We start from the raw sequence: 25,900 nt of genomic DNA, 5'->3' as shown, positions 1-25,900 counted from the left end.
CAAGAGGCCCAGAGTTCAAGTTCCACTTGCTCCAGAGGTGTATAACATCTCTGAACAGGTTGATCAGAAAAGCAGGTTGAAAATGTTAGGCTAGGGCCCCTCTATTGGTACAGTGGTAGCATCCCAACCCTGGACTGGGATGCCCATTTTCAAGTCCTACCTTCTACAGAGGTATATAATAACATCTCCGAGGTTGATTGGAAAACAAAAGGTTAAATTTAAAAATTCAATATTTCCCCTAGGGAATTAATCAGCCAAGGACTGATTTTTCTCTCGAGTCTGTAGCTTAGGCATCAATCCACCTACTGCTGGGATTGTAGGTCACTTTGATTTGACCTTGAAATTCTGCAAACACTTGTTATTGGCCACATTTATGTGATGTAGCATCCTTATTTCTTTCCTGTTTTACATAATGCTAATTGACCATTAAATAATTGACAGAATTCCTTTTGAGTACCTACACTGTGATTGGAGTTCAATCATTCTGTCAGTTTAGGGGTCTGTAACCTGTACTTCAGTAGCCCTGTGTGACTCACTACAGATCCAAATTTTCACTTGTTGGATCACATGACAATGAAAAACAGGCTACGTAAAGATTATGCTATAAAAGGTCAGAGCCATTTTACTTTATTGTGCTAAATAGGGCTAATCATGATGCTGCACTTTGTAGTTATAAATAATTAATTCATAATAAAAAGCATCATTGTGCTTTAAATAGACCTACTTGAGTAGTTTAGCTACACCATAGTTATAGATTGTGCCTTTGATTCAAGGAAAAGTGATTCCAATCATTATTGTTTCTGATAAATGTGAGGTGATGAATTATTCTGAATGTTCCATTAGATGCTGTGAGCAGAAGTTGATTCCCTTCTTGAGTTGGAGGCAAGGCATTTAATCAAATAGAAGGGTTCTGGATGAGCCCCTGACGCCTTCTCATCTCAGCCCTGATTGGATCATTTAAACACATCCATTGTTCAGGGATGCCAAAGGTCTTCAATTTTGGGGAAGGCCCTCTGCTGGTCGCTGAATTGCTGGCTCAGTAATTAATTTGGTAGGCCTTCCTAAAAGGATGCAATGAATGGCTCCTGTCAGCAGTCCAGATGGTGAGACACCCATTACCTTCATTAATATAGTCATATATGAGAATCAATAACCAGAGACCCTCCTAATTTTACACCTACTCGGTTAAAGCTTGAATTAAAGATGACTTGACCAACAAACTTATATCTTTTAATAAGCCAAAAAAAGTTAGCTTCACTTGTTTTTTGATGTGTTATTTTGGTACACGTTTTATTTATTATAACTCCAAATTATTCATTCTACCAGTGGCACCAGTCAATTTACTAAATATTTACATTAGAAATCTTGAGTTTCATTTTAAGCAGTTTTAGTTTAGAGACAGCTCCTCAAGTAGAAATGTTTTCTTCATTAGAAATAAAGATTTTTTTCTATCTAATATTGCCCAAGACTTAAGGCCCAACCTCCCAGCTTGTATTCCCAGAATAGTGAGGTCTTATTGATCATAGTTTCAATGTTGCACGTTCTATTTTCCAATTAGCCACAACTGAGTTTTTGTGACTTTTCAAAGGAGTGCCAAGAATTGGACAGGATGTTTAGTCTCTTTAAAACAACTGAAACTGGTCACAAGCCGATGTAGGAAATGACAGGATGCTGAGAAATGCCAGCATACATCAGCACTGAAAGCTCAAGGGTAAACTTTGTGGCTAAATCAGCCTGGGCAATGGACCAAAATTGTCTGAGCTGATGGCTGAAAAATAGTTTTTCCGGGGCATCATTCGTACTGAAGTGCACTTCGTTGATTTTTAACTTTCTCTATCATGTAGCTGTTTGTTCATAAAATGAAAATCTCGTTTCAGACTTTCAATACATCAAGAGATAATCAGAACACTTAAGTTCTGTTGATTTGAGCTTCAGGTTTTAGAGGCAGAATGCACTCCTCTAGTGCCTCCTGTGGGCTTAGAACCTGTCCTCAGTAATACTGAACCCAGTGTCTCTCATGTCCTGTGTGATAATGAGCCCAGTGCACATGGAGAGCCATTTCCAAGTCTGCACAGATTTTAGTCAGGGTAGTAAAAGCTTCAGCTCCCAAGTCTAGGAAGGGAAATGCCACCGGGATATACACCAATGATTTGTACGTCTTCAGTGAGGAAGACATTAGGATGACTGTGATGCAGCAAATAATACTCTTTTTTTAATCAGTGCACACCTCCTACGTCCGCGTGCAGCATCATGTTCTGAAACCAGAAGTCAATGTGTTGGCATGGATTGGCATGTGCAGAACTGTGGAGCAGCTCAGAGGGCACATTGACAGCAACTGTATCATAAACATGTAACATGCTGACACTTACTGTCTACATTTAGACCATAAGACTATAAGACATAGGAGTGGAAGTAAGGCCATTCGGCCCATCAAGTCCACTCTACCATTTAAATCATGGCTGATGGGTATTTCAACACCACTTCCCTGCACTCCCCCTGTAGCCCTTGATTCCTTTTGAGATCAAGAATTTATCAATCTCTGCCTTGAAGGCATCCAACGTCCCAGCCTCCACTGCACTCTGCGGCAATGAATTCCACAAGCCCACCACTCTCTGGCTGAAGAAATGTCGTCTCATTTCAGTTTTAAATTTACCCCCTCTAATTTTAAGGCTGTGCCCACAAGTCCTAGTCTCCCCGCCTAACAGAAACAACTTCCTAGCGTCCACTCTTTCTAAGCCATACATTATCTTGTAAGTTTCTATTAGATCTCCCCTCAACCTTCTAAACTCTAATGAGTACAATCCCAGGATCCTTAGCCTTCATCATATGTTAAACCTACCATTCCAGGGATTATCCATGTGAATCTCCGCTGGACACGCTCCAGGGCTAGTATGTCCTTCCTGAGGTGTGGGGCCCAAAATTGGACACAGTATTCTAAATGGGGCCTAACTAGAGCCTTATAAAGCCTCAGAAGCACATCGCTGCTTTTATATTCCAACCCTCTTGAGATAAACGACAACATATTACATTCGCTTTCTTAATTATATACTCTACCTACAAGTTAACTTTTAGAGAATCCTGGACCAACACTCCCAGATCCCTTTGCACTTCTTCTGATTTGCGAATTTTCTCACCATTTAGAAAATAGTCCATACCTGTATTCTTTTTTCCAAAGTGCAAAACCTCACATTTACTCACATTGAATTTCATCAGCCATTTCCAGGACCACTCTCCTAAACTGTCTAAATCTTTCTGCAGCTTCCCCACCTCCTCAGTACTACCTGCCTGTCCACTTATCTTTGCATCATCGGCAAACTTCGTCAGAATGCCCTCAGTCCCTTCATCCAGATCACTAATATACAAGGTGAACAGCTGCGGCCCCAACACTGAACCCTGCGGGACACCGCTTGTCACCAGTTGCCATTCTGAAAAAGAGTCTTTTAACCCAACTCTCTGCCTTCTGTCAGACAGCCAATCCTCAATCCAAGCCAGTAGCTCACCTCGAACACTATGGGCCCTCACCTTGCTCAGCAGCCTCCCATGAGGCTCTGTATCAAAGGCCTTTTGGAAGCTAGATAGATGACATCTACTGGGTTTCCCTGGTCTAACATACTTGTTACCTCTTCAAAGAATTCTAACAGGTTTATCAGGCACAACCTCCCCTTACTAAATCCATGCTGACTTGTTTTAATCTGACCCTGCACTTCCAGGAATTTTAGAAATCTCATCCTTGACAATGGATTCTAAAATTTTACCAACTACCGAGGTTAGGCTAATCGGCCTATAATTTTCCATCTTTTGCCTTGATCCTTTCTTAAACAAGGGAGTTACAACAACAATTTTCCAATCATCTGGGACTTTCCCTGACTCCAGTGACTTTTGAAAGATCACGACCAAAGCCTCTGCTATTTCCTCAGCCACCTCCCTCAGAACTCTAGGATGTAGCCCATCGGGGCCAGGAGATTTATCAATTTGTAGACCCTTTAGCTTTTCTAGCACCTTCTCTTTTGTAATGCCTACCATACTCAACTCTGCCCCCTGGCTCTCCCTAATTGTTGGCATACTACTCATGCCTTCCACTGTGAAGACTGACACAAAGTACTTATTAAGTTCTTCAGCTATTTCCTTATCTCCCATCACTAGCCTTCCAGCATCAATTTGGAGCGGCCCAATATCTACTTTTGCCTCTCGTTTGTTTCTTATGTATTGAAAGAAGCTTTTACTATCATTTCTAATATTACTAGCTCGCCTACCTTCATACCTGATCTTCTCCTTCCTTATTGCTCTCTTTGTTATCCTGTCTCTGTTTTTGCAGCCTTCCCAATCTTCTGATTTCCCAGTGCTCTTGGCCACTTTATAGGCTGTCTCTTTTTCTTTGATATATTTCCTGACTTCCTTTGTCAGCCATGGCTGTCTAATCCCACCCCGGATAATCTTTCTTTTCTTTGGGATGAACCTCTGTACTGTGTCCTCAATTACACCCAGAAACTCCTGCCATTGTTGCTCTACTGTCTTCCCCGCTAGGCTCTGCTTGCAGTCGATTTTCGTCAGTTCCTCTCTCATGCCCCTGTAATTGCCTTTATTTAACTGTAACACCATTACATCCAATTTTGCCTTCTCTCTTTCAAACTGCGGACTGAACTTTTACATTTGCATGTAAAAAATGATTATGAGCACCATCAGTAACCATGGAATTATGCTCCATTTATTTTGTCGAGAAAATCTTTTATTAACGGATGCTTGATGCTTTCTCCGGCCAATTCAAACCTTGTGGTGCTGTGATTTTAAGTTTAAAGAGGGGCTTGATGATGATGAGAATGAATTCAGATTATGTATGAACCCAAGTATCTCAGAAGGCAATATCACGACATGACTGCATTATCTTGTAAAAAAACTTGGTGAGAATGAGAAAGCAGTCCTGAAAGCTGAAGAGTTGTGTTGAAAGTCAAGAAATAGCCCTCATGATAACCTCTGAAAAAATAATGATTTGACCCCTGAACCCAAACAGAAGGCAGTACCTTCACATTTGGAAGCATATTATTTAATACTGAATCAAGATAGGCACCTACTTAGTGGGAGCTTTTTGACTGAAGTGAGATAATTTAAAACGTCAATACTGGGAAACAGATTTAAAAGTTGCATATCAGCCCTTTTTACCAACAGACACTCGACAAAGAGCCAATTGTATCTCCACATTGCATGATGATTTGTTGTAAACACTCACTGCCAAACTTTTTCTAAGTGTGCTCATTGTGAACACTCAAAGCACTGGAACATCCACATGGCAGAAGGAATGCTGTTGTTTCATGCTGGGGTCACTGTCAGTTGAAGTTTTGAGGCCTGGTTCCAGCAAGAGAATGTGTTTGAAAGAAGGCATCAGGGAGCCACCTACTTCATTCAGCATTAAAGTCTGTTCCCCCTCTCCAGTTTTTACTGCAGCCTCACCTGTTGCAAACCTTGAATGGGTAAAGTAGAGAATTCTAATTGAGCTGATCTTCCTTTTCTTTTTTCTGCAGTTGTTTTTGCTCGAAGAGATGAGGGAAAGAAAATATGATGCATATGCTCGAGCGATTCAGAAGGCATGGAGGAGATATGCTGCAAGGAAGAAATATGTAAAAATGAGAGAGGAAGGTAGAGAATCTTGTCTACTTGGAGCAGTCCCAGTTACTCAGTAGCTGGCCTGTCCCAATAGCACAGTGTGTTTTACACCGAGTAGCAGAACAATTCAGGAACAGAACAGTACCAGGATCCATTCCTGCTGTGTTATACATTGTTATTTACAAGAAACAGAACCTTAATCCTCACCAGTTTGTATCAGTGTTAATATTCAACACAAGCCTCCTGCCACCATCCTACATCTAATCTCATCTACAAATCCTTTTATTATTTCTTACACAGAAAAATTAGGAGCCAGTCACTTAGTCCCTCGAGCCTGCTCTGCCACTTGGTAACATAGTGGCTCAGTAGTTTGTGGCCTCAACTCCACTGTCTGGATTCCTTACTGGAATTGTTAGTGATGGTTCTACATTGGCAGAGACATCTGTTGTGGAGTTAGTATCTTTATTGGAAGAGTGGGATTGGACAGCTGAACCGTTCAATGGTTAGTGTGTGGCTCAGAATGCAGCAGGGCAGATTCCCATTCTGGCTGGCGGTAGACATGGGATCTGATGCCTCACCCCTACACTGAGAGTATGGCAAACCATTATGGCCAAAAACTGCTGAAGAAACAGCTCAGAGAGAAGCATTCATAGGCAATCAGCGACAGGGCCTACCCTCAGGCAGAGTACCAATGAATGAAATGTAACAGTACTGCTTTAATTCCCCTTCTCATTACCATTCCCAGCCCTTTGCCACTGTTTGTTCCTATGTTATTTCAATCCCCCATTCCATACCTCCCTCTCCCTTCCATATTGTTTCCCCCACTTCTGCACTATCATCGCCAATTGCTTTAACCAGGGAACTTGGTGAGAGAGAAATAGAGTTAACCGTTTGAGTTGGATACATCTCTTCTTTAGAAGGGTTTGTGTTGTTTCTGTCTCTACAGAGCTCTTTTTATGTCAAAAATGTACTTTATTCATAAATATTATCTTTGTCTATGTTACATAGTCACAAATGCAGTTTGGTCCTGGTATAGTGGCACATCAAGGAAACAAACAGAGGAGTTTGATTCTATCCAGACAAACCAAAGACATCTGTTATACATAGAAGCCTGTGTTTACATGCATTTGAGGCACTAGCTGCCAACCTGTTGTCTACGTCCAGCATTTTCTGTTTCTGTTTCAGACTCACCACATCCACAGGTCCTTGCTTTTGCTTTTATTCTAGTGTAACTGGGATTTTTAGGATGCTCCTGTACTCTATATTTCTTTACCTTCACAAGACCCTCCCCTACACAGTGCCACATTAGCCAAGGCACATACGGTACATCTGCCACAACATCAAATGTGTTCCACATTCCACTAACCGATTCAATCCACCAGCCAATCAACTAGAAAACTATTGTAATTATTACTGACTCATGGCATTAATCCTGCTTCATGTACAATGGAACTGTTTCTAAACCCTGTCAAAGTTTGGGTCACTGAGCGATTGTATCCAAAGTATAGGATTACTACACTTGACCTTAATGCCCCAGTGTTCAAGGATATAGTAGAAATCAACCAGGGTTTCTGTTTTTGATAGTAACATAGTTATCTGGCAAGTGTGAGGACCACAGATATGGACTAAAATCCTCTTGTCTCCATTACCCTTGTGGTTGAGAACCCATCAATTCTTACTATTAAGGTTCACACAGACTGGGCCATTTGGGGAACCAACACCTTCACAAGAAGGAATAGCCTGGTACAGAAAACTGGCTGGAATTTTAGCCTGCTATAATTCCCATCATTTCATTCTGCCAGAGAGCAATAAGAAACTATTAATGCATTTCCAAAGGATTAATCTGAGGTTCTAACCTAACATTTTTCTGCTCAGCTTCAGATCTGCTAATTAATAAAAAGGAGAGGCGCAGAAACAGCATCAACAGGAATTTTGTTGGTGACTACATTGGAATGGAAGATCTTCCTGAACTGCGGCAGTTCATTGGGAAAAGAGAAAAGGTTGAATTTGCAGATGCTGTTACTAAATATGACAGAAGGTTCAGGGTATGTCTGATTTCATCTACCCCTATCCAGTCTGCACTTTTCTGTTAAATCATTAGCTGTTTTATAGATTAATTTATAAATTTTAAGTTGATTCCTTACCGATAGTGAGAGAGAAGGCGGCCATGAGTCTTGATTATCCACCATTGTGCTGAATAATCAATGCTTAATTCTAATGTTGAGAATGGATGTATCCAATGAATTGTTTGAAAATAAGAATCAACACACACACAGCTTTTATAGCTGGACTGTGAGTACCAAAACAATAAAGTCAGTCTTTCCAACAATGCATACAGACTTTTAACAAAGGATCAGTGCATGTTGATCAGAGCTAATAGATAAAGTTCCCCTTCTTAAGTATTAAAGAAATGAGTTACTAAAGCACCCCCTGCCATTCAGTCCAGACATTGTAGTATATACGATAATGAAACGTTTGAACTAAAGGGTTACTGAGTGTTTTTAATCACAAGAGGCAGTTCGGCAATATTTTAAATGTTTCTGGTAGAAAGAGTCTGTGTGATTGTGTTGACGGCACTGTATTAATTATTGAAGCCTTTTTGTTTGGTTCCCCTGCATGAGCCCGATCTTTTCAAACAGTCATGTACCTGGTTTCTGGTACCTTGGCGAAGTGAGTATTATTTTCATGGTAAGTGTAAGAGTGGATGACATTAGTCTGCTCAATTGAACATCCAATTTCAACTCGACACAGTTCTTGCCTACAGACTTTTAACAAAGGATCAGTGCATGTTGATCAGAGCTAATAAAGTTCCCCTTCTTAACCTAAGCTTATTGAGGCTAATTGTGCCACGGACTGGGCATTGAACGGACAATCAGTATGCATTGTTGGAAAGAACCAGTCATCCATCTGAAGAACTTCATACTCGAATTTTTTTTTCCAAATATCTAATTTGTTGCTTGGTTGTACAGAGCTTGAGAACAGCTGAAAAAAAGACATTTACGCCAAAGCTTTTTCTTTTGTACTCATCAGGATGATTCACAAGAATATCAACATAAAGATGAAAAATAAATTTGTACTGTGTGAGAGAAGAGTGAGGATTGGTTGGCAAATGGACAGTCATTGATAGAGGTGATGTCATTGAAGATTACACCAATTTATAATAATTGATAGTTAGCTGCCAGTAGTTGTTTAAACATTAAAGCAGGCAATTTGAAAGATTAGTCTTCAGGATATTGCCCTGAAAACTGCAACAGTGAATGGCTGTCAGCTATTTTGTTGAGCTGAAACTAGTACAATATATGAACAGGTTCTTTGTTTAAAAAAAAAAAAAAAAAAAATCTGTACATTGTATATTGATATATGTAGCTTCTAGTACATGCGAGTGCACCTCACTGTGACACTCACTCTCAATCCCAAATTGAATGATTGTCAGTGAATAATTTGCAGAGTCAGGATTATGCTGCAAAATCATAACTAAAGTTGGACACTGCATTGAGAGTTTTACAAAAGCTAGCTGGATGGGAATGGTCAGTATGTTGTTGGTTCTTAACAGTCAAAGGGATATGATGTTTTATACTAGTCTTTGGAATGTATACCCTACATACCTTGTATCACACTTGCATTGAAATTTGCTTTCACCTTTACTCATTTGTGTGATAGGTAGCACATCTGCATCCTGTTAGTGGCGAACACCATTAATGTTACAACTGCTTGTTAGCCCTAGATGAAACAGCTGACTTCACCTCCAACTTTTGAGATAGCTTATTCTTCCACATAATCTTAGACTAGACACTTTACAGGCCTAAGAAAAGCTCTTGAACTGGGTGATACACAGCAAGAAATGATCAGATCAAGGCGGCCATTATTCCACAGGATGGATTTTGACGTTCCCTACTTCAGCCTCTTGTTTGGAGGGTGAGCCAAATTTACAGTTGCTGATACAGCCAAACTTGCAGTGCGTGGAACTGTGCAGGAATCCCAACATATTTACTAATGTGTGATAGATAGTAGTAGGGAATCCCATGGCTGAATTCCCAACTAGAACATCGAGGAAAGGAAGCTCATTTGACAGTTCCATTGCAGAAGAGAGCTTGAGTGCAAGATGAGCTCATCAGGACATGGTAGGGAACTTTTTCATGCAGTTGCGATTCAAATATAGCAAATGTGTCATCAACATATCAGAAATATAAAAGATTTAAGTATTATTCCATCAAAGTTACAATTTTCTTGGAATCCAACAAAGATGTTTGCAAGTACTAGGCTCAGTGGAGGTCCCAGGACAATACCATTTATTTGGGTTTTCATGTTGATGTTGAAACTGAACTCTGAGTTATTGAGTTCCATAAGTTCACGGAACACTGGTTTGTGCAATGATGGTGGATCAAGAAGATATCTGTGGTTTCCATGAGTGGTGTATTGGTGAATAAACTTGCAATATTAAGTGTGCACATGGGCACTGCACTGCTGTTGATATTCAAGTCCTGTATGACTTTTGAAAATTATGAAGGAATCCTTCAATCAATAAAAATTTGTTAATAACTTGTAGCAGTGCATCCAATTATTTGGCTAGCTCATGTTGCGCAGGACTGATCATAGATAAGATAGAGCATAAAGGGGCATCACTCTTGAGAAACTCACACACAATGAGCTGTGAGGACATAACATCTATATCTTCAGCAGCTTGTTGCTTTTATGCAGAGTAGCAAAAGCATTCTTTGCTTGCTTTTGAACAGGCTGTCCAATCATGCTGAGGCGCAGTTCCAGCGGATCTAACTTCAGGTCTGTCATTAAGAAGGGCTGCATTTTGTTGAAGTAGTCAAACTTGTTAATGCTGAGTCTTCTTGGCGGGTTTGTTATTGCGTCCAGCTTGACCTTGAAGTCTCACAGCACTGCCAGACATTCATGTTGCATGTGAAAATCAGGCAAGTTAGATCAAAGAATGTGGAAGCAGAATTAGGCCATTCAGTCCATCGAGTCTCCCCCGCTACTCAATCATGACTGGAATGTTTCTTGACCCATTCTCTTACCTTCTCCCTGTAATCTTTTATCACCTTAAAAATAAAGAACCTATCTAAGTCTGTCTTAAAGACACTCAATGACTTGGCCTCCACTGCCTTCCGTGGCAATGAGCTCCACAGATTTACCAAGCTCTGGCTGAAGAAATTCCTCCTCATCTCAGTTCTAGGGGGCTGTCCCTTCGCCCTGAGGTTTTAGTCTGTCCTACAAGTTTTTGTTTTAATTCATCTACAGATATGGGTGTTACTGCCTAGGTCAGCATTTATTACCCATTCCTAAATACTCAGACGGCAGTTAAGAATCAGCCACATTGTTGTGGGTCTGGAGTCACACGTAGGATGACAGATTTCCTTCCCTAACAACCGTAAGTGAACGAGGTGGGTTTCCCTGACGATCAGCAATGGTTTCATGGTCATCATTAAGATCTTATTTCCAGATTATTATTGAATTCAGATTCCACCATCTGCCGTGGTAGATTCTAACCCAGGTCCCCAGAACATTACCTTGTTCTCTAGATTAACAGTAATAATACACTAGGCCATTTCCTAACCTGGAAACTTTTACGACAAATATGACAAGCCCTTCACTCCTGGGATTATTCTTCTGAGCCTCTGTTGGATCCCCTCAAACGTCAGCACATCCTACCTCAGATACAGGGCCCAAAACTGCTCACACTATTTTAAATGCTGTCTGACCAATGCCTCACACCGCATCAGCAGTACATCTCTGCTGTTGTATTCTAGACCTCTCGAAATTAATGCTAACATCATATTTGTCTACTAACTGCCAACTGAACCTGTATTTTGACCTAAAGAGAATCCTAAACTGACTCCTAAGCCTCTTCGCGCTTCAGATTTCTAAAGCCTTTCCCCATTTAGAAAATAATTACGCCTCTATTCTTCCTACCAAAATGCACAACCTCACACTTTCCCACACTGTTTTCTGTCAGCCACATCTTAGTCCACTCTTCTAGCCTGTCCAAGTCCTTCTACAGCATTTCTGCTCCCTCTACCTGCCCCTACACCTATCTTTGTGCCATCCGCAAGCTTAGCAGCAATGCTTTCAGTCCCTTCATCCGAATCATTAATGTATTAACGTTAATAGTCGTGGTGTCAACACTGACCTCTGCAGAACCCCACTAGTCACTGGCTGCGATCCTGAAAACAGTCACTTTATTCCTACTGTCTCCCTTCTGCCAGTCAGCCAATCCTCTGTCTATTGCCAGTGTCTTGCCCCTAACACCGTGGGCTCTTATCTTATTCAGCAGCCTCCTGTGACTTTGTCAAAGGTTATCTGGAAATCCAAATAGATCACATCTATTAGTTCTCCTTTCTCTAACTTATTCATTTCCACCTCAAAGAATTTTAAGAGGTTTGTCAGGCAAGAGCACCCCTTGATGAAGCCATGCTGACTTAGCCTTATTTTACCATGCATTTCCAAGTACTCCCCAATCTCATTCTTATCAAGGGGATTTAAAAGCTTATCAATGAGCCAGGTCAGGCTCTTTGTCCTAATTCCATGTGTTTTGCCTCTCTCCCTTCTTAAACATTAGCCATTGGTGATAGGTTAGCCATTTTCCAGTCTTCTAAGTCACTCCTGACTCCAGTGATGCCTGAAAGATCACCACCAAAGCTTCTACAATCTCCTCAGCTTTCTCTTTAGCACCCTAGGGTCTAGTCCATTCAGTCCAGATGTTTTTGCACAATCAGCCCTTTGAGCTTCCCCAGCACCTACCCTTTTTAATGATGCTTACTACACTCACCTCTGTCCCAACTCTCTTGATGTTCTGGTATGCTACTGGTGTCTTCCACTGTGAAGACTGATGCAATGTACCTCTTCAGTTCCTCAGCCATTTCTTTGATTCCCATTACTACTTTCCAGCGTCATCTTCCAAAGGTCCAGTGATCACTATTGCTTCTCTTCTATCTTTTATATACCTCAAGAAAAACTCTTGCAATCTTAAATATTTGTTTGGAATCGCACAGCAGGTGTGCACTAGATCAGCTTAGGTGATTCCCATTGATCCAAAAGTTTTATCTCAGTTCCCTGATGTAATGGCTGGCATCAGTTGGTGTGGGTCTTAATGTGACAATTGGCCTGAACAACTGTGGGTTTATTGGGGGTGGGGAGGAGTGCAGAAAATAGCAATGTACTGAGAATGTATTATATATCATAGTGTAGTGTATAATGATATACGGAGCATGGATAATACCCAATATGTAATATATAGTGACAACTCTAAGAATGGATAATATGTAAAATACAATGTATTATGTCAGATTATTATATTGAGAACATATACTATAATAAGTGATGAACTGAGAATGCCTATGTAATTGATACAAAGATGTTTATGATGATGTAACTCTAACATCAACAGCCATATGCTATTGTGACTCTTTTCGGAGAGGATGGAATAGCAGTGAGCTGTGATAGAGTTTCAGTATCCTGTATCATAATGGAAGAGTTTATTGGAACTCCAGAGAGATAAAACAGTGACAGAAATGCAGCAGACTCAGAATAGGAACAGATACCAGATTGTATAGTGCAGGATAGCACCTTGGCATGCTAGGCAGCATCCAGAGAATGGTGGAATTTAGGGTCACGTTCATGGATCTTGATTAATCCATCCATTACAATCCAAACTGCAAATGGATCTTGATCACCACCTAGTGTCTCGTGCTGGAAAGAGCATCAGGATCTTCACCTCACCTTTCAAGGACCACAACTCCCCCCCCCCCCCCCCCCCCCCCCCAACCTCAGTGGTCAAAAATGCCCTCGACCACATCTCTCGTGTTTCCTGCAACTCATCCTTCACACCCCCACCCCACAACAACACCCAAAACAGAATCCCCCTCGTCCTCATATACCACCCCACCAACCTCCAGATCCAATGCATCATCCTCTAACACTTCCGCCATCTGCAATCTGACCCCACCACCAAAGACGTTTTACCTCCCCACCCTTATCTGCTTTCCAGAGGGACCTTTCTCTGTGTGACTCCCTTGTCCACTCCACACGCCCCACTAGCCCCACCACCCCCAACACTTTTCCCAGCAACTGCAGGAAGTGCTACACCTGCCCCTACACCTCCCCCCTCAACCCCATCCCAGGCCCTAAGAAGACCTTCCACATCAAGCAGAGGTTCACCTGCACATCTGCCAATGTGGTATACTGCATCCGTTATACCCGTTGTGGCCTCCTGTACATTGGGGAAACCAAGCGGCGGCTTGGAGACCGCTTTGTGGAACATTACACATGGCTCACGTCAAATGACTACACCTCCCAGTCGCAAACCACTTCAACTCCCCCTCCCACTCCTTGGATGACAAGTCCATCCTGGGCCTCCTGCAGTGCCACAACAATGCTACCCGAAGGTTGTGGGAACAGCACCTCATATTTCGCTTGGAAACCCTGCAGCCCAATGGTATCAATGTGGACTTCACCAGCTTCAAAATCTCTCCGTTCCTGCCCTCAACCCAAAACCAGCCCAGTTCGTCCTCACCTCCCTGACCTGTCCATCCTTTCTCCCACCTATCCACTCCTCCCACCACAACCCCCATCCCCACCTCCTATCTACCAGCCTCAACCCTGCCTCCTTGACCCATCTGTCTTCCCTTAACTGACCAACCCCCATCCTATCTCCCCACCTACGATCACCTTTACTGGCTCCATCCCCGCCTCCTTGACCTGTCTGTCTCCTCTCCGCCTATCTGCTCCTTTTATCCATCTTCCATCCACCTCCCCCACTCTCTCCATTTATTTCAGAATTCCCTTTCCCCTCCCCCATTTCTGAAGAAGGCCCAGACCTGAAATGTCAGCCTTCCTGCTCCTCTGACGCTGCTTGGTCTCCTGTGTCCGTCCAGCTGTACATCTTGTTATCTTGCATCAGGATGATTCTGCTTTGTGCCTGGATAAAAAAGTTAGATTTAAAGAATGGAAGGCCTATGATGCTTTATCTTAGCTATCTTTTCATTTCATATGCATCATCAGGAGTTCCCCATACCTAATGTCCCTTGAGAAGATGATTTGCACACTTCAGTCCTTATAAGATAGGCTCATCCACAGTGCTGTTAGAAAGGGAGTTCCAGGATTTTGACCCAGCGACAATGAAGAAGCAGTGATGTAGTTCATAGGTAGGATTCTGGCAGGTTGTGGTGTTCCCTTTGCTAGGTGCTGGAGGACACTGGTTTACAAAGTGTTGTTGATGGAGCTTTGGTCTCGTGACCCAGAAGATCCAAGAGAAACATGAAAGAAAACTCTATTATTCATTAAAGTTTATCAAGTTGTCATTCACAATGGAGTCAAATAAGTTCAAAAGCATTTCACCTCAGCTCTTGTCCTGATAGCTTCTCTCCAACTCAATAAGGCTCATATCACATGTAGTTGGAAAGCTGCTTGGTATCTGTTGAATATTAATTCTTCATTTGTCTGGCTCCCTGTGATAGAATTTTAAAATAACGTGTGAAGCTGGATGAACACAGCAGGCCAAGCAGCATCTCAGGAGCATAAAAGCTGACGTTTCGGGCCTAGACCCTTCATCAGAGAGGTCTTCTCTGATGAAGGGTCTAGGCCCGAAACGTCAGCTTTTGTGCTCCTGAGATGCTGCTTGGCCTGCTGTGTTCATCCAGCTTCACACTTTGTTATCTCGGATTCTCCAGCATCTGCAGTTCCCATTATCTCTTTAAAATAATGCATTCTGCTTCCAGAGCGTGAAGCGTGACCTTGTGCTCACCCCGAAGTTTGTGTATCTCATTGGACGAGAGAAGGTAAAGGATGGTCCTATGAAAGGCCAGGTGAAAGAAGTGCTAAAGAGAAAGATCGAGTTGGAGCGGATTTTAACCGTTTCACTGAGGTAAGCCAGAGTGATCAAGCAAGCAGCAGCCATGACTGTTAGGCAGTCACAAAACTGTCGTGTAGCATTATCTTGGAGTTCTGTACCGACTCGTGCTGTTCAGAATGTTGGCCTCACTGTGAATGTCACAGTCACAAGACTTGTATGAAATGTTTGCAGTTATGCTCAGTTAGCAACACCGTTGTTTTTTGAGTTGATAGTTACTGGGAGGGTAATTGGAAATGTGGAGTTGAGGCCACAGTCCCATTGGGCATTACCTCATTGAAAATGGTGCAGCACTCTCAAGAGACTGAATGGCCTACTGGTCCTCGTAATTCACTTTTTTTTAACACATTAAATGTTATGTATTTATATCCTCCTCTGTGGTTTAGTGTACTTCTTCTATTAATTGGGAGACAAAGGCGTAAATCCTGTCTATCTATTTAGGTCCTAAGCACTATTCCAAGAAGTTAATGTTTCAAGTTCAGCATGATTTCTTGTTTTCCAAAGAAGTGCCATTCCGGATTTGAAATGTTAACTTTGGTTTTTCTCTCCGCACATGCTGCAGGGCCTGCTAAGTTTTTCCAGCTTCCTGTATTTGGTTCGGATTTCCGGCAAGCTGAGCGTTTTGCTTTTTTTTTAACCATTGAAGAAGACTGAAAGTGAGATCAGATAGGCGATATTTAGCATATGACCATTCGAGTAAATCCCAGACTCTGATCTTTCTGCAGCACACTGCAAGATGACTTCTTCATCCTACATGAACAGGAGTACGACAGTCTGCTGGAGTCTGTCTTTAAAACTGAATTCATCAGCCTTTTATCAAAACGCTATGAAGAGCGAATGCAAAGGAAACTACCTCTAAGATTTAGTAACACGTGAGTACATCTGTTTGTATAGGTTTGCACACACATGCAGCACTCCAAAACCTTGCAAATTACTTAACAGCCCATCAGTGCATGGCACAGAAACTGCTTCATTCTGGAGCATTTCCACATTATTTTACACATTGGCCTGGTCACTCCTACCACTGGGTAAGAAAGTTGTGTGTTCCAACCACACTCCAGCATGATCCTCTTTTGGAGGAGATATTAAGGTAAGGCTCCATTAACCCTCACGGATGGGAAGGGATCCCATGACTGTGTTGTGAAAAAGAGCAGGGGAATGTCCCCTGGTTTTCTGGTCAGCAGTTGACCCCCTTAAGCTACATGAACTGGCTCTTTATTGTCATTGCTGGCTGAGGGATCTTTGTGTGGCAACTGGCTGCTCAGTTTCTCAATGGTACAAAAGTGAACAAACAGGCTTCTTAAATCATTGGTTGTAAGACACTCTTGCACATCCTGAGGTCATTAGAGGCCGTGGAAGATGCCACATAAACGCATGTGTCTTCTTTCGGTTTAACACTTGTTTTTACTGTTACTCAGGCTTGAAATGAAGGTGAGGAAGGATAACTGGGGCCCTTGGAGTGCTGGTAGCTCTCGCCAAATCCAGTTCATCCAAGGCAATGGGAACGTGGCCGTGCTGAAACCCAGCAGTAAAACCTTGCAGGTCAACATTGGCCCAGGGTTACCGAAGAACTCACGTAAGTGACACATTCACCATAGCACTTAGCCTTACGGGAACAGAATCATTTGTCTTACACATCGGTGTTACACAATAAATGCTAGTATTAGTGATCAGATAGTAGCAGGAGAAGGGAAAAGTCAAATTGACTTGCTCCACTAATTTGATTCTGTGAATTAACCCAAGAACAGTGTAAGAATTGTTTAGCTTGTGTGACAGAACAGAATGCTTCATTTCAATCCCCAGTTTGTGGTGAGTTTGCCAGGTAGAACTGTGACTGAAAGGGATGGATACACATCCTAATAATGTAAAAAATAAGAGCAGTGTAGGTAGTATAGACTCCTGAGTCTAAATCATGGTTATCTTGGATGTTGGCTTCACTTTGCTATCCTCTCTCCCATCCCATGATTCCCTAAAAGGTGAAAACCCAACTTTAAATATACTCAGTGATCAGCATCCATGGCTGTGGGAGGTAGGGAATTTCACAAACTTTCGAGTGAAGAGATTTCTCCTCAGCTCGGCCCTAAATGATCAGCCCCAGACCCTGAGACTGTGGCCTTGTGCTGATGTTGTGCCGAATCATTTTTTTTTGTTAAAGTGTCCATGTTCAGTACCTGTTGGTACTCAGTGTCCACACCTGAGAGTGTATAGTCCTGGCAAGTTTCATAGAACATAGAACATTACAGCACAGTACAGGCCCTTCGGCCCTCGATGTTGTGCCGACCTGTCTTACCGATCTGAAGCCCATCTAATCTACACTATTCCATGTACATCCATATGCTTGTCCAATGACGACTTAAATGTACTTAAAGTTGGCGAATCTACGACTGTTGCAGGCAAAGCGTTCCATTCCCTTACTACTCTCTGAATAAAGAAACTTCCTCTGACATCTGTCCTATATCTTTCACCCCTCAATTTAAAGCTATGCCCTCTCGTGCTAGCCGTCACCATCCTAGGAAAAAGGCTCTTCCCTATCCACCTTATCTAACCCTCTGATTATTTTCATTGAGCAACAAAACATTGTTCACGGCCGAATTAAGGACATTAATTCCTTTCTTCTTTTCATTTCTATTTATCAGAATGGGCAGAAAATTAAATCAAGAATTAAAGAGCTGATTCCCAAACCAAAATGTATGGAACAAATAATATTGCATTAATGCAAAGAACATGTCTGATGTTTGATTTATACTAAAGCACATAAAAACAAAAAGGCTCTGTGCAGTGAAAATGTCAAAAATGTCTGTTTGTGCGCACGTGTGCGTATCCATGTGTTTTGCAACTAACTGTCAGGCCAGGTGTCAGTTATGAGGCTTGGTAACACTGGGTCACACAGCCATCAAGCTGCACATTTTTATGCTGCGTGTGTTTAGATATTTTCTGCTACCTATGTAACAGAGTAAAATAAACTGTTTAAAGCACGCTGTTGCTAAGAAACTTGTAATTATACATTTACAGCCTGCTGATTAATCTTCATTTGCATTCCTTCTCAAGTGTGGATTAGGTGCTGATGGCCATGAATGTTTGATGAATCTCCATTATTTTGTACCTTTTCATTCTAGGACCGACAAGGAGGGACTTGACACAAGGGAGACAACTAACGACTAGGCCTCAAATGACATCTGTCCCAACTCGAGCAGCACCCCCTCCTCCAGGTAAATCACTGTAAGAGTGCAATTCTATTAAGACTAAGATTACAGTTCTCTCATGTGATCATCGGATTGAGAAAATCTAAGAAAAAAAAGGGAGGCCAAGAAATTTTAGAAGTAAAGATTTTATCTCCAGAGCACTGCTGTGAGCAACCCTGGAGTAAAACCTGGAGTCACTCTTTTTGTTTTTTGGAAAAGGTAGTTTAAAAACTAAAAGATTCTCAGGGTCAGGATCTACACGCATTTAGAAGCAATGGACTGATTAGCGATAAACAGCATGGTTTGTACGGGGGAGGCCATGCCTCACTATCTTGATCGGGCTTTTTGAGAAAGTGACAGAGATGATTGATGAGGGTAAAGCGTTTGATGGGGAAAACAGTTAACGTTTTGGGTCCGGTGACCCTTCCTCAGAACAGAGGAAAGGTTCCTGAGGAAGGGTCACCGGCCCCGAAATGTTAACTCTGTTTTCTCCTCCACCGATGCTGCCAGACCTGCTGAGCTTTTCCAGCAACTTTGTTTTTGTTCCTGATTTACAGCATCCGCAGTTCTTTTGGTTTTCATTTTGTAAAACGTTTGTTGTCTACATGGACTTCAGTAAAGCCTTTGACAGGGTCCCGAATGAGTCAAAAGGTGAAGTCACATGGTATTGGGGTGAGTTGGAAAGAAGGGTACAGAACTGGCTCAGCCATAGGAGACCGAGGGTAGTGGTGCAAGGATGCTTTTCAGAATGGAGGGCTGTGACCAGTGATGTTCCACAGGCATCAGTGTTGGGACCTCTGCTGTTCATGATCTACATAAATGATTTGGATGAAAACGTAGCTGGTCGAATAAGTAAGTTTGCAGACAACACAAAGATTGGTGGAGTTGCAAATAATGAGGAAGATTGCCAGAGGATACAGCAAGATATGGATCAGTTGGAGCCATGGGCAGAAAAATGGCAGATGAAGTTTAACCTGGAGAAATGTGAGGTGATGCATTTTGGAAGCTCAAGTACAAGTGGAAATTATACAGTGAATGGCAGAACCCTTAGGAGTATTGATATGCAAAGGGATCTGGGTGTGCAGTTCCACAGATCACTGAAGGTGGCAGTGCAGATAGGTAAGGAGTAGAAACAGGCGGCACGGTGGCTCAGTGGTTCGCTTTGCAGTCTCACAGCGCCAGGGACCCGGGTTTGATTCCAGCCTCGGGTAACTGTCTATGTGGAGTTTGCACATTCTCCTTGTGTCTGCGTGGGTTTCCTCCGGGTGCTCCGGTTTCCTCCCACAGTCCAAAGATGTGCAGGCTAGGTGGATTGGCCATGCTAAATTGCCCGTAGTGTTCAGGGGTGTGTGGCTTATAGGGGGGGATGGGCTTGGGTCTGGGTGGGATGCTTCAAGGGGCGGTGTGGACTTGTTGGGCCGAAGGGCCTGTTTGCACACTGAGGGGAATGTAATCTTAAAATAAAGCCCTATGGCATGTTTGCCTTCATTGGAAGGGGCATAGGGTATAAGAATAAACAAGTTTATACCATAGTTTTATAGAACTTTAGTTAGACCACACTTGGAATATTACATACAGTTTTGGTCACCACACATCAGAAGGATGTGTGCTTTGGAAATAGTACAGGAAAGATTTACCAGTTAGTTGCCTGGTGTGGGGGATTTTAGCTATGAAGAAAGGTTGGATAGATTAGTTTTGTTTTCACTGGAATGCAGGAGGTTGAGGGTTGATTTTGTAGAAATGTATAAGATTGTGAATGGCATAGATAGAGAGGGAAGTATGAGGCTTTTTCCCATGGTGGAAGGGTCAATTACTAGGGGTCACAGGTTCAAGGTGTGAGGGGGGATGTTTAAAACAGATGTGTGAGGCACATTTTTCACACAAAGGGTGGTGAGTGCCTGGAACGCATTGCCAGAGGAAGTGGTGGAAGAAGACACATTAGCAGCATTCAAGAAGCACTTGGATGAATACGTGAATAGAAAGGGAATGGAAGGATATGGACCCTGTAAGTGAGACAGTTTTAATATGGAGGGGCAAAATGTGCTGGCACAGGCTTGGAGCGCTGAATCACCTGTTCCTGTGCTGTATTGTTCTTTGTTCTAATTGGGAATATGTGGGAAAGAAAACTGTTGGACTGAGTCAGGAATGGGGGCTTAGTGAGAATCGATGTCAAGAGACCAAAGGCAGTACTACAGGGGGTGGTGATGGGGTGGTTGGGGTTAAGTGGTCATGTGATGAAGCCTCCGGGAATACATTCCAACCAGAGCTGGCAACCCAAAGGCAGGTTCGGTGTACATATTCCATTCAGTTTGCCAATACAGAGAGCGAACTCTGCCTGATCTGGTCATTAGCCAGCAAGCCCTGATGGAAGCCAGCAATTATTCACACAAGGGGAAGACTGGGCTTTCATGTTGATGAATAGCCTGCAACATTTTGCAGTCTAGGGAGATCATGGGTGATTGGAGCCTACAAAGCTGTTCTCTGATGTAATTTAATATCTTCACAAGAGAAATAGGTAACATTATTGGGGAGGGTGGTGGTGAGTAGTGGAGATAGTGAAAAGAAAAACAAAATCAAATTCCATGCGATTTATAAAGTGGGGCTTTGTTTGTATTTGTAAGTTAGGGTACTTCTTTATTTGCAGTTATGAAAAATAGTCTCATGCTAGGTTTAAACAAGAGATGTCAGGGTTTCTACACATCAGATTCACAGAAGTTCTGTCCCAGATTGCCACGTTGGCCAAGGAGGAGGAACCAATAGTACCAAAGATTGAAAAAATGTTGACAGTTTCAACTGCTTCAAAGCAGACTTGCCCATGGTGGTAGGTAAGATTCGATCTGAAGAAACAGCAAGAACCTTGGCATCAACACCAGTGATGTGCCAACAAAGCAAGGGTGATGTGAGAAAAACCTTTTTCACACAGCGAGTTCTTGCTGCATCGAGCGCACAGTACGGAAATATTGTCACGCAGGCTGTTTCAATTGAGGCATTGAAGACATAATTTATTGGATAGTAATGTATACAGCAATATGGGGAAAAGGCAGGAGATTTGCACTTGGTAATAGAACAACGCTGGACAACAGAGCCAGTACAGTGCAATGGGCCAAATGGCTTCCTTCCGCACCGTAATAATTCTGAGAGTCCATGAATTACCCCCCTCCACTGATCTGGAAAACGGAGGCATTTGTGTTGACCTGGCCTCTGATCATTTCAACCAGGACAGACCAGGACCTCCCGACGTTGGATATGCCAGCTGAGCTAGTGTAAAGGCAGTACTGTCAAAAACAGGCTGAGCTTGATCGCAGGTTGACTTGAAATTATTGCGGGGCAGGAATCGCTCTGTTACCTGTGTGCAATAACAGCACAAAAAGCACGTATTTATGATTTATTACATAGAGGTAGGCGAAGTAGTCTAATTCTACCTCCCCACCCCACCACAGCCTCCCAACACCTATACACACACAGGGCAGGGATACAGAGAGGGGAATAACTTAAATGAATTTAGCAACACAGTCATTAAATTTAAGAAGTATTTAGATGTGCCCTTGTGATGCTGAGGCATTCAAAGATGTGGGCCAAACGCTGAAAAATGGGAATAGGATAGTTAGATGCTTGTTTTTGACCGATATTGACTTAATGGGCCAAAGGGCCTTTTTCTGTGCTCACGATTCCTCAAATGCTAAAACTGTTATGTTGAATATACGTCAATGTCATTTGAATGATTCTTTGGCAAGTTTGTTTCAAAATGACAGATTTATATCCCATTACTGACTACAATCAATGTCACTACTACTGCACGTATGCCTTTTCCTAGAAGAACTAACATGGATTCCCTCTCGATTTGTTGTTTGTAGGTTGCCATCAGAATGGAGTTGTAAAAGGTTTCCATAACACCTCACAATGGCCACCTTTAAATTCTCAACCCACTCGGAGAATACCCTACCAAGGTACTAAGTCAGACCGACCATCACTGCCAAGGCCAGGTGCCAACTTCACAGAGCAACACGCCCGCTTTCAACATAATCTGGATTTCCTGAAAGTGCCCGAGCAGGGTGCTGCAGGGTAAGAGGAGCTCCAGGCATTTGGCTACTTTAGGTTTCTGTTGTCTTGTTATATCTCTCAGCACAGTCAATGGCGTTTGATTGGTTGAGGAACTTCTAGTTCCATTCCTTGGAAGTGTGCTGGAATTCCACTCGGAGGAAAGATTTGGAGGTGCACATCCCAGGTGCAGGAACATTGTATGTCTGTGAGACATAGAAGATTATCTAACAGTTGTGACTGGCTTTGTTACTGGCACTGAAGAGCATCTATCCAGGAAATCTCTACCTTGAGACATGGATTATTTCACTTTGTTGAGAAGTATGGGTACATTTGTGCTGAGAACCTGTTTAACAGGGAAGTAGGAGAGGGTACAAAAGTGGAGAACTCTTGTTGTACCCTTCCACACACACACATCCTAAAACTTCTCTTAAAGACAGAATGTCTCGGTCATCAGCGAGTTGTTTCTCTGAGACACTCATGACCAGGCCTAATCCTGACCTCACCTGACACCTACACGTAATTTGCAGCAAAAGTCACAAGATAGGTATAAAAAGTGGAAATCAAGGCTAATTTATCTCTTCAAGCACTGTTCTGTGGATTCTGAGACATAGTTCTACCAATATCGCTATAATTGAGATCAGCTACTTTATCGGGAATCAGGGAACTAAAAACTGAAATAAGTTTGCCAGTGGTGCACTGAGAGTTTAACAATTGAACAGTAATCAAACTGTTGAACATTGAGTCTCTGGGAACAGCTTTCCTCAGTCACATAACTTCAGCCTGGGTTCAGCTGGACACTGAGATGACATGTTCCAAGGGAGCTCTGTATGCCAAATCATGTGAAACATGTGCCCTCTGATGGCAGGTCATGGATTTGCAATACAATCTGATGGAGACAGGAGCAAAATGTATGAAACTGTTCTCCCTCTGAATGACATTGTAGAAATTCCTGCATTAAATGAATCCAACAAGTAAACATGATGTGACCAAAACAAAACTTTGCCTCACCTATTTTGCTGTATTACTTATAGCATTTATATTAGGTGCATATAAATCATTGTAAAAATTTCTTCCTTTTTATAGTAAACATACTGGAATGACACGACCAAATGGAGGAAAGTGAGTCAAAAATGATGCTTTTTGGTGGTGGTTCTTGTGATGTTGTTTCTGGATTTAGTGCAGCTGGTTTATTTTCATTTAGTATTTAGAAGCTTGTAGTAGGTCTAGTAACATCACCAGTTTTAGTTCTAACCAGGATATAGGAAACCATCATGCTAATCTAGTTATAGACAGTCATGGCTGTAGTGGTGTGCAAATTATATTTCTTGCTGTTAATGTGACTTCATTATTTACTGAAACCTGTATACGATAATCCTCATCAATACCCTTGCAGCTGTTAAAATGGAGATACAGTGTGTGTTGAAGGAATGAACTATGCTCAGGTCTGACTGTAAAACTGTGCTGCATCATTTCCTATCCTGTATTGCTGTTGCAAATTTTCTTTTCAAAACTAAAACATAAAATATTAAAAAGCATGGGTGCATTTAGCATATAGGCATCACGTTGCACAGTGCCAGATTTCTCAGAAGGAAGTCCTAGTATTGAGATCTATTCTTAAGACTCTGATGGGGTAGAAGCCAATAAACTGTTTCTACAGGAGAGTTGGTGAAAGAGGAGGCTGGGGGAGTTTCTTACTGCACAGGTTATTACGATCAGGATTGCAGTGCCCGAGAGAAGAGTGGAAGCAGATTCAAGAATAACTTTCAAAGGGGAATATGTAATCTTGAAAAGGACGATACGCAGGAAAGCAAAGGGAAGCTCTTTCAAAAAGTCAACAGCAACACCGAGTTGAATTCACTCCTAAGTTACAGGATTCTAAAGAAATCAATTTCCCGTTCGGGCTTCCCTGCACTTTGAGGGTTTAGATAAGGAGGAAGAAACCCTGTATTTCTTTTGAGTTATTAGAGGAAATAAACTTTTTCCCGAAAAAAGATTGTTAAACATGCGATAATTATGAGGACTTACTCAAAATTAAGGACTTGGGGGTGTAGCTGCTGAAACTTAAGATAGAGTGACACAAGTATAGAAGCTTCTAGCAAATTACAGAAAAAATCTGGGCAGTGAGGTATCCAAACTAGTTAATTTGATTTACTTTGTTTAAAAAATGAAATTTCAAGATTATAAAGGGGAGTAAGAAAGTTTAATCTAATCAAATACCAGGGGAAAAATTTAATAATTAGCATGTTAGAAGTAATGAAACAGAAGTTGTTGGGGGTGGTGGTGGGGAGCATTTAAAATAAAGATACGTTTGAAGATGCAAAAGAGTTGGAAGCCATTTCGTGAAGCAAAGGCATGCGCTGAGGAGGATAAATAAACTCATGGTGTGTTTAAGGAGAGAGGATTCAACAACTGGAGGGATGATGAGTAACCAAACTCGAGATCAATCAAGGAGATACCAGAATATTTGGAATATTTCTCAATTTTTTTCCACTCATTCTGCATTGATGCTGATCCACAGGGGTGTCCAAACTATCTACCAAATCCATACCTAACTCAGCAGCCCTGGCAATCAATTCTCCCCTATTTATGATTTGCTGTCTTACTTTCAGATTCATCCTGATTTAAAAATTGTATATCATGGGGGTCTCAGGCAAAGCTTTGCCTTAGGACAGCATACGGATAAAAAGGCAAGTTGTTTTCTTGACTCTCAAAGAGGTCCATGCCAGAACCTGGATGCTCCTCAAAATGAAAGAGTATGGACACTCCTGATGGACAATTTTGCATTCTCTGATCCTTCCTCAGTCCTTAACTGTTGAAGTAAACCCATGTGCAATATAAACTGGCCGCAGAAGTTCAAGTTGTGGACCAGTGATTTACTGTAACTCTCTCTTTTACTTTAGTGCACACAGACAGATGACAAATCGTCCACCACCAGCAGGAGGTCGACCTAAGCCTCAACCCAAACCCAAGCCTCAGGTACCACAGTGTAAGGCACTGTATGCATATGATGCTCAGGACACAGATGAACTTAGTTTTAATGCAGAAGATGTTATAGAAATAGTTAGGGAAGGTAAGTAGTGGCTTATTTTAAATGCAGCCAAAAGCTTTCTTCCTCTTTGCATGTTCGGTCAAATTAAATTTAATGAAAAAGTTGAAAACATCCTCTATTCCCTACTTAATTGATTTGCACAGATAGTCTGCAGTTCCCCACTGATGTAACAAG

The 25,900-nt window shown here is 42.0% G+C and overlaps 1 protein-coding gene across 3 annotated transcripts in view; it reads left to right on the top strand.

Moving 5' to 3' along the window:
- myo1ea (myosin IEa) overlaps nt 1-25,900 on the top strand; it is a 140,610-nt gene that overhangs the window by 110,693 nt on the left and 4,017 nt on the right. For 2 of the 3 annotated variants that reach the window (XM_048562751.2, XM_048562753.2), the window contains exons 20-28: nt 5,517-5,631; nt 7,474-7,643; nt 15,324-15,469; nt 16,180-16,326; nt 16,873-17,030; nt 18,571-18,663; nt 22,491-22,698; nt 23,761-23,796; nt 25,578-25,747. In XM_048562751.2, the coding sequence (XP_048418708.1) occupies nt 5,517-5,631; nt 7,474-7,643; nt 15,324-15,469; nt 16,180-16,326; nt 16,873-17,030; nt 18,571-18,663; nt 22,491-22,698; nt 23,761-23,796; nt 25,578-25,747 (1,243 nt within the window). The remainder of the gene's footprint in view (nt 1-5,516; nt 5,632-7,473; nt 7,644-15,323; nt 15,470-16,179; nt 16,327-16,872; nt 17,031-18,570; nt 18,664-22,490; nt 22,699-23,760; nt 23,797-25,577; nt 25,748-25,900) is intronic. The other variant, XM_048562752.2, reaches the window with a different exon arrangement.

Source organism: Stegostoma tigrinum, chromosome 33 (assembly GCF_030684315.1).
Source record: "Stegostoma tigrinum isolate sSteTig4 chromosome 33, sSteTig4.hap1, whole genome shotgun sequence".
Taxonomy (NCBI): Eukaryota; Metazoa; Chordata; class Chondrichthyes; order Orectolobiformes; family Stegostomatidae; genus Stegostoma; species Stegostoma tigrinum.
Note: the sequence above shows the minus strand (reverse complement) of the source record. Positions and strands in the feature narration are given on the sequence as shown.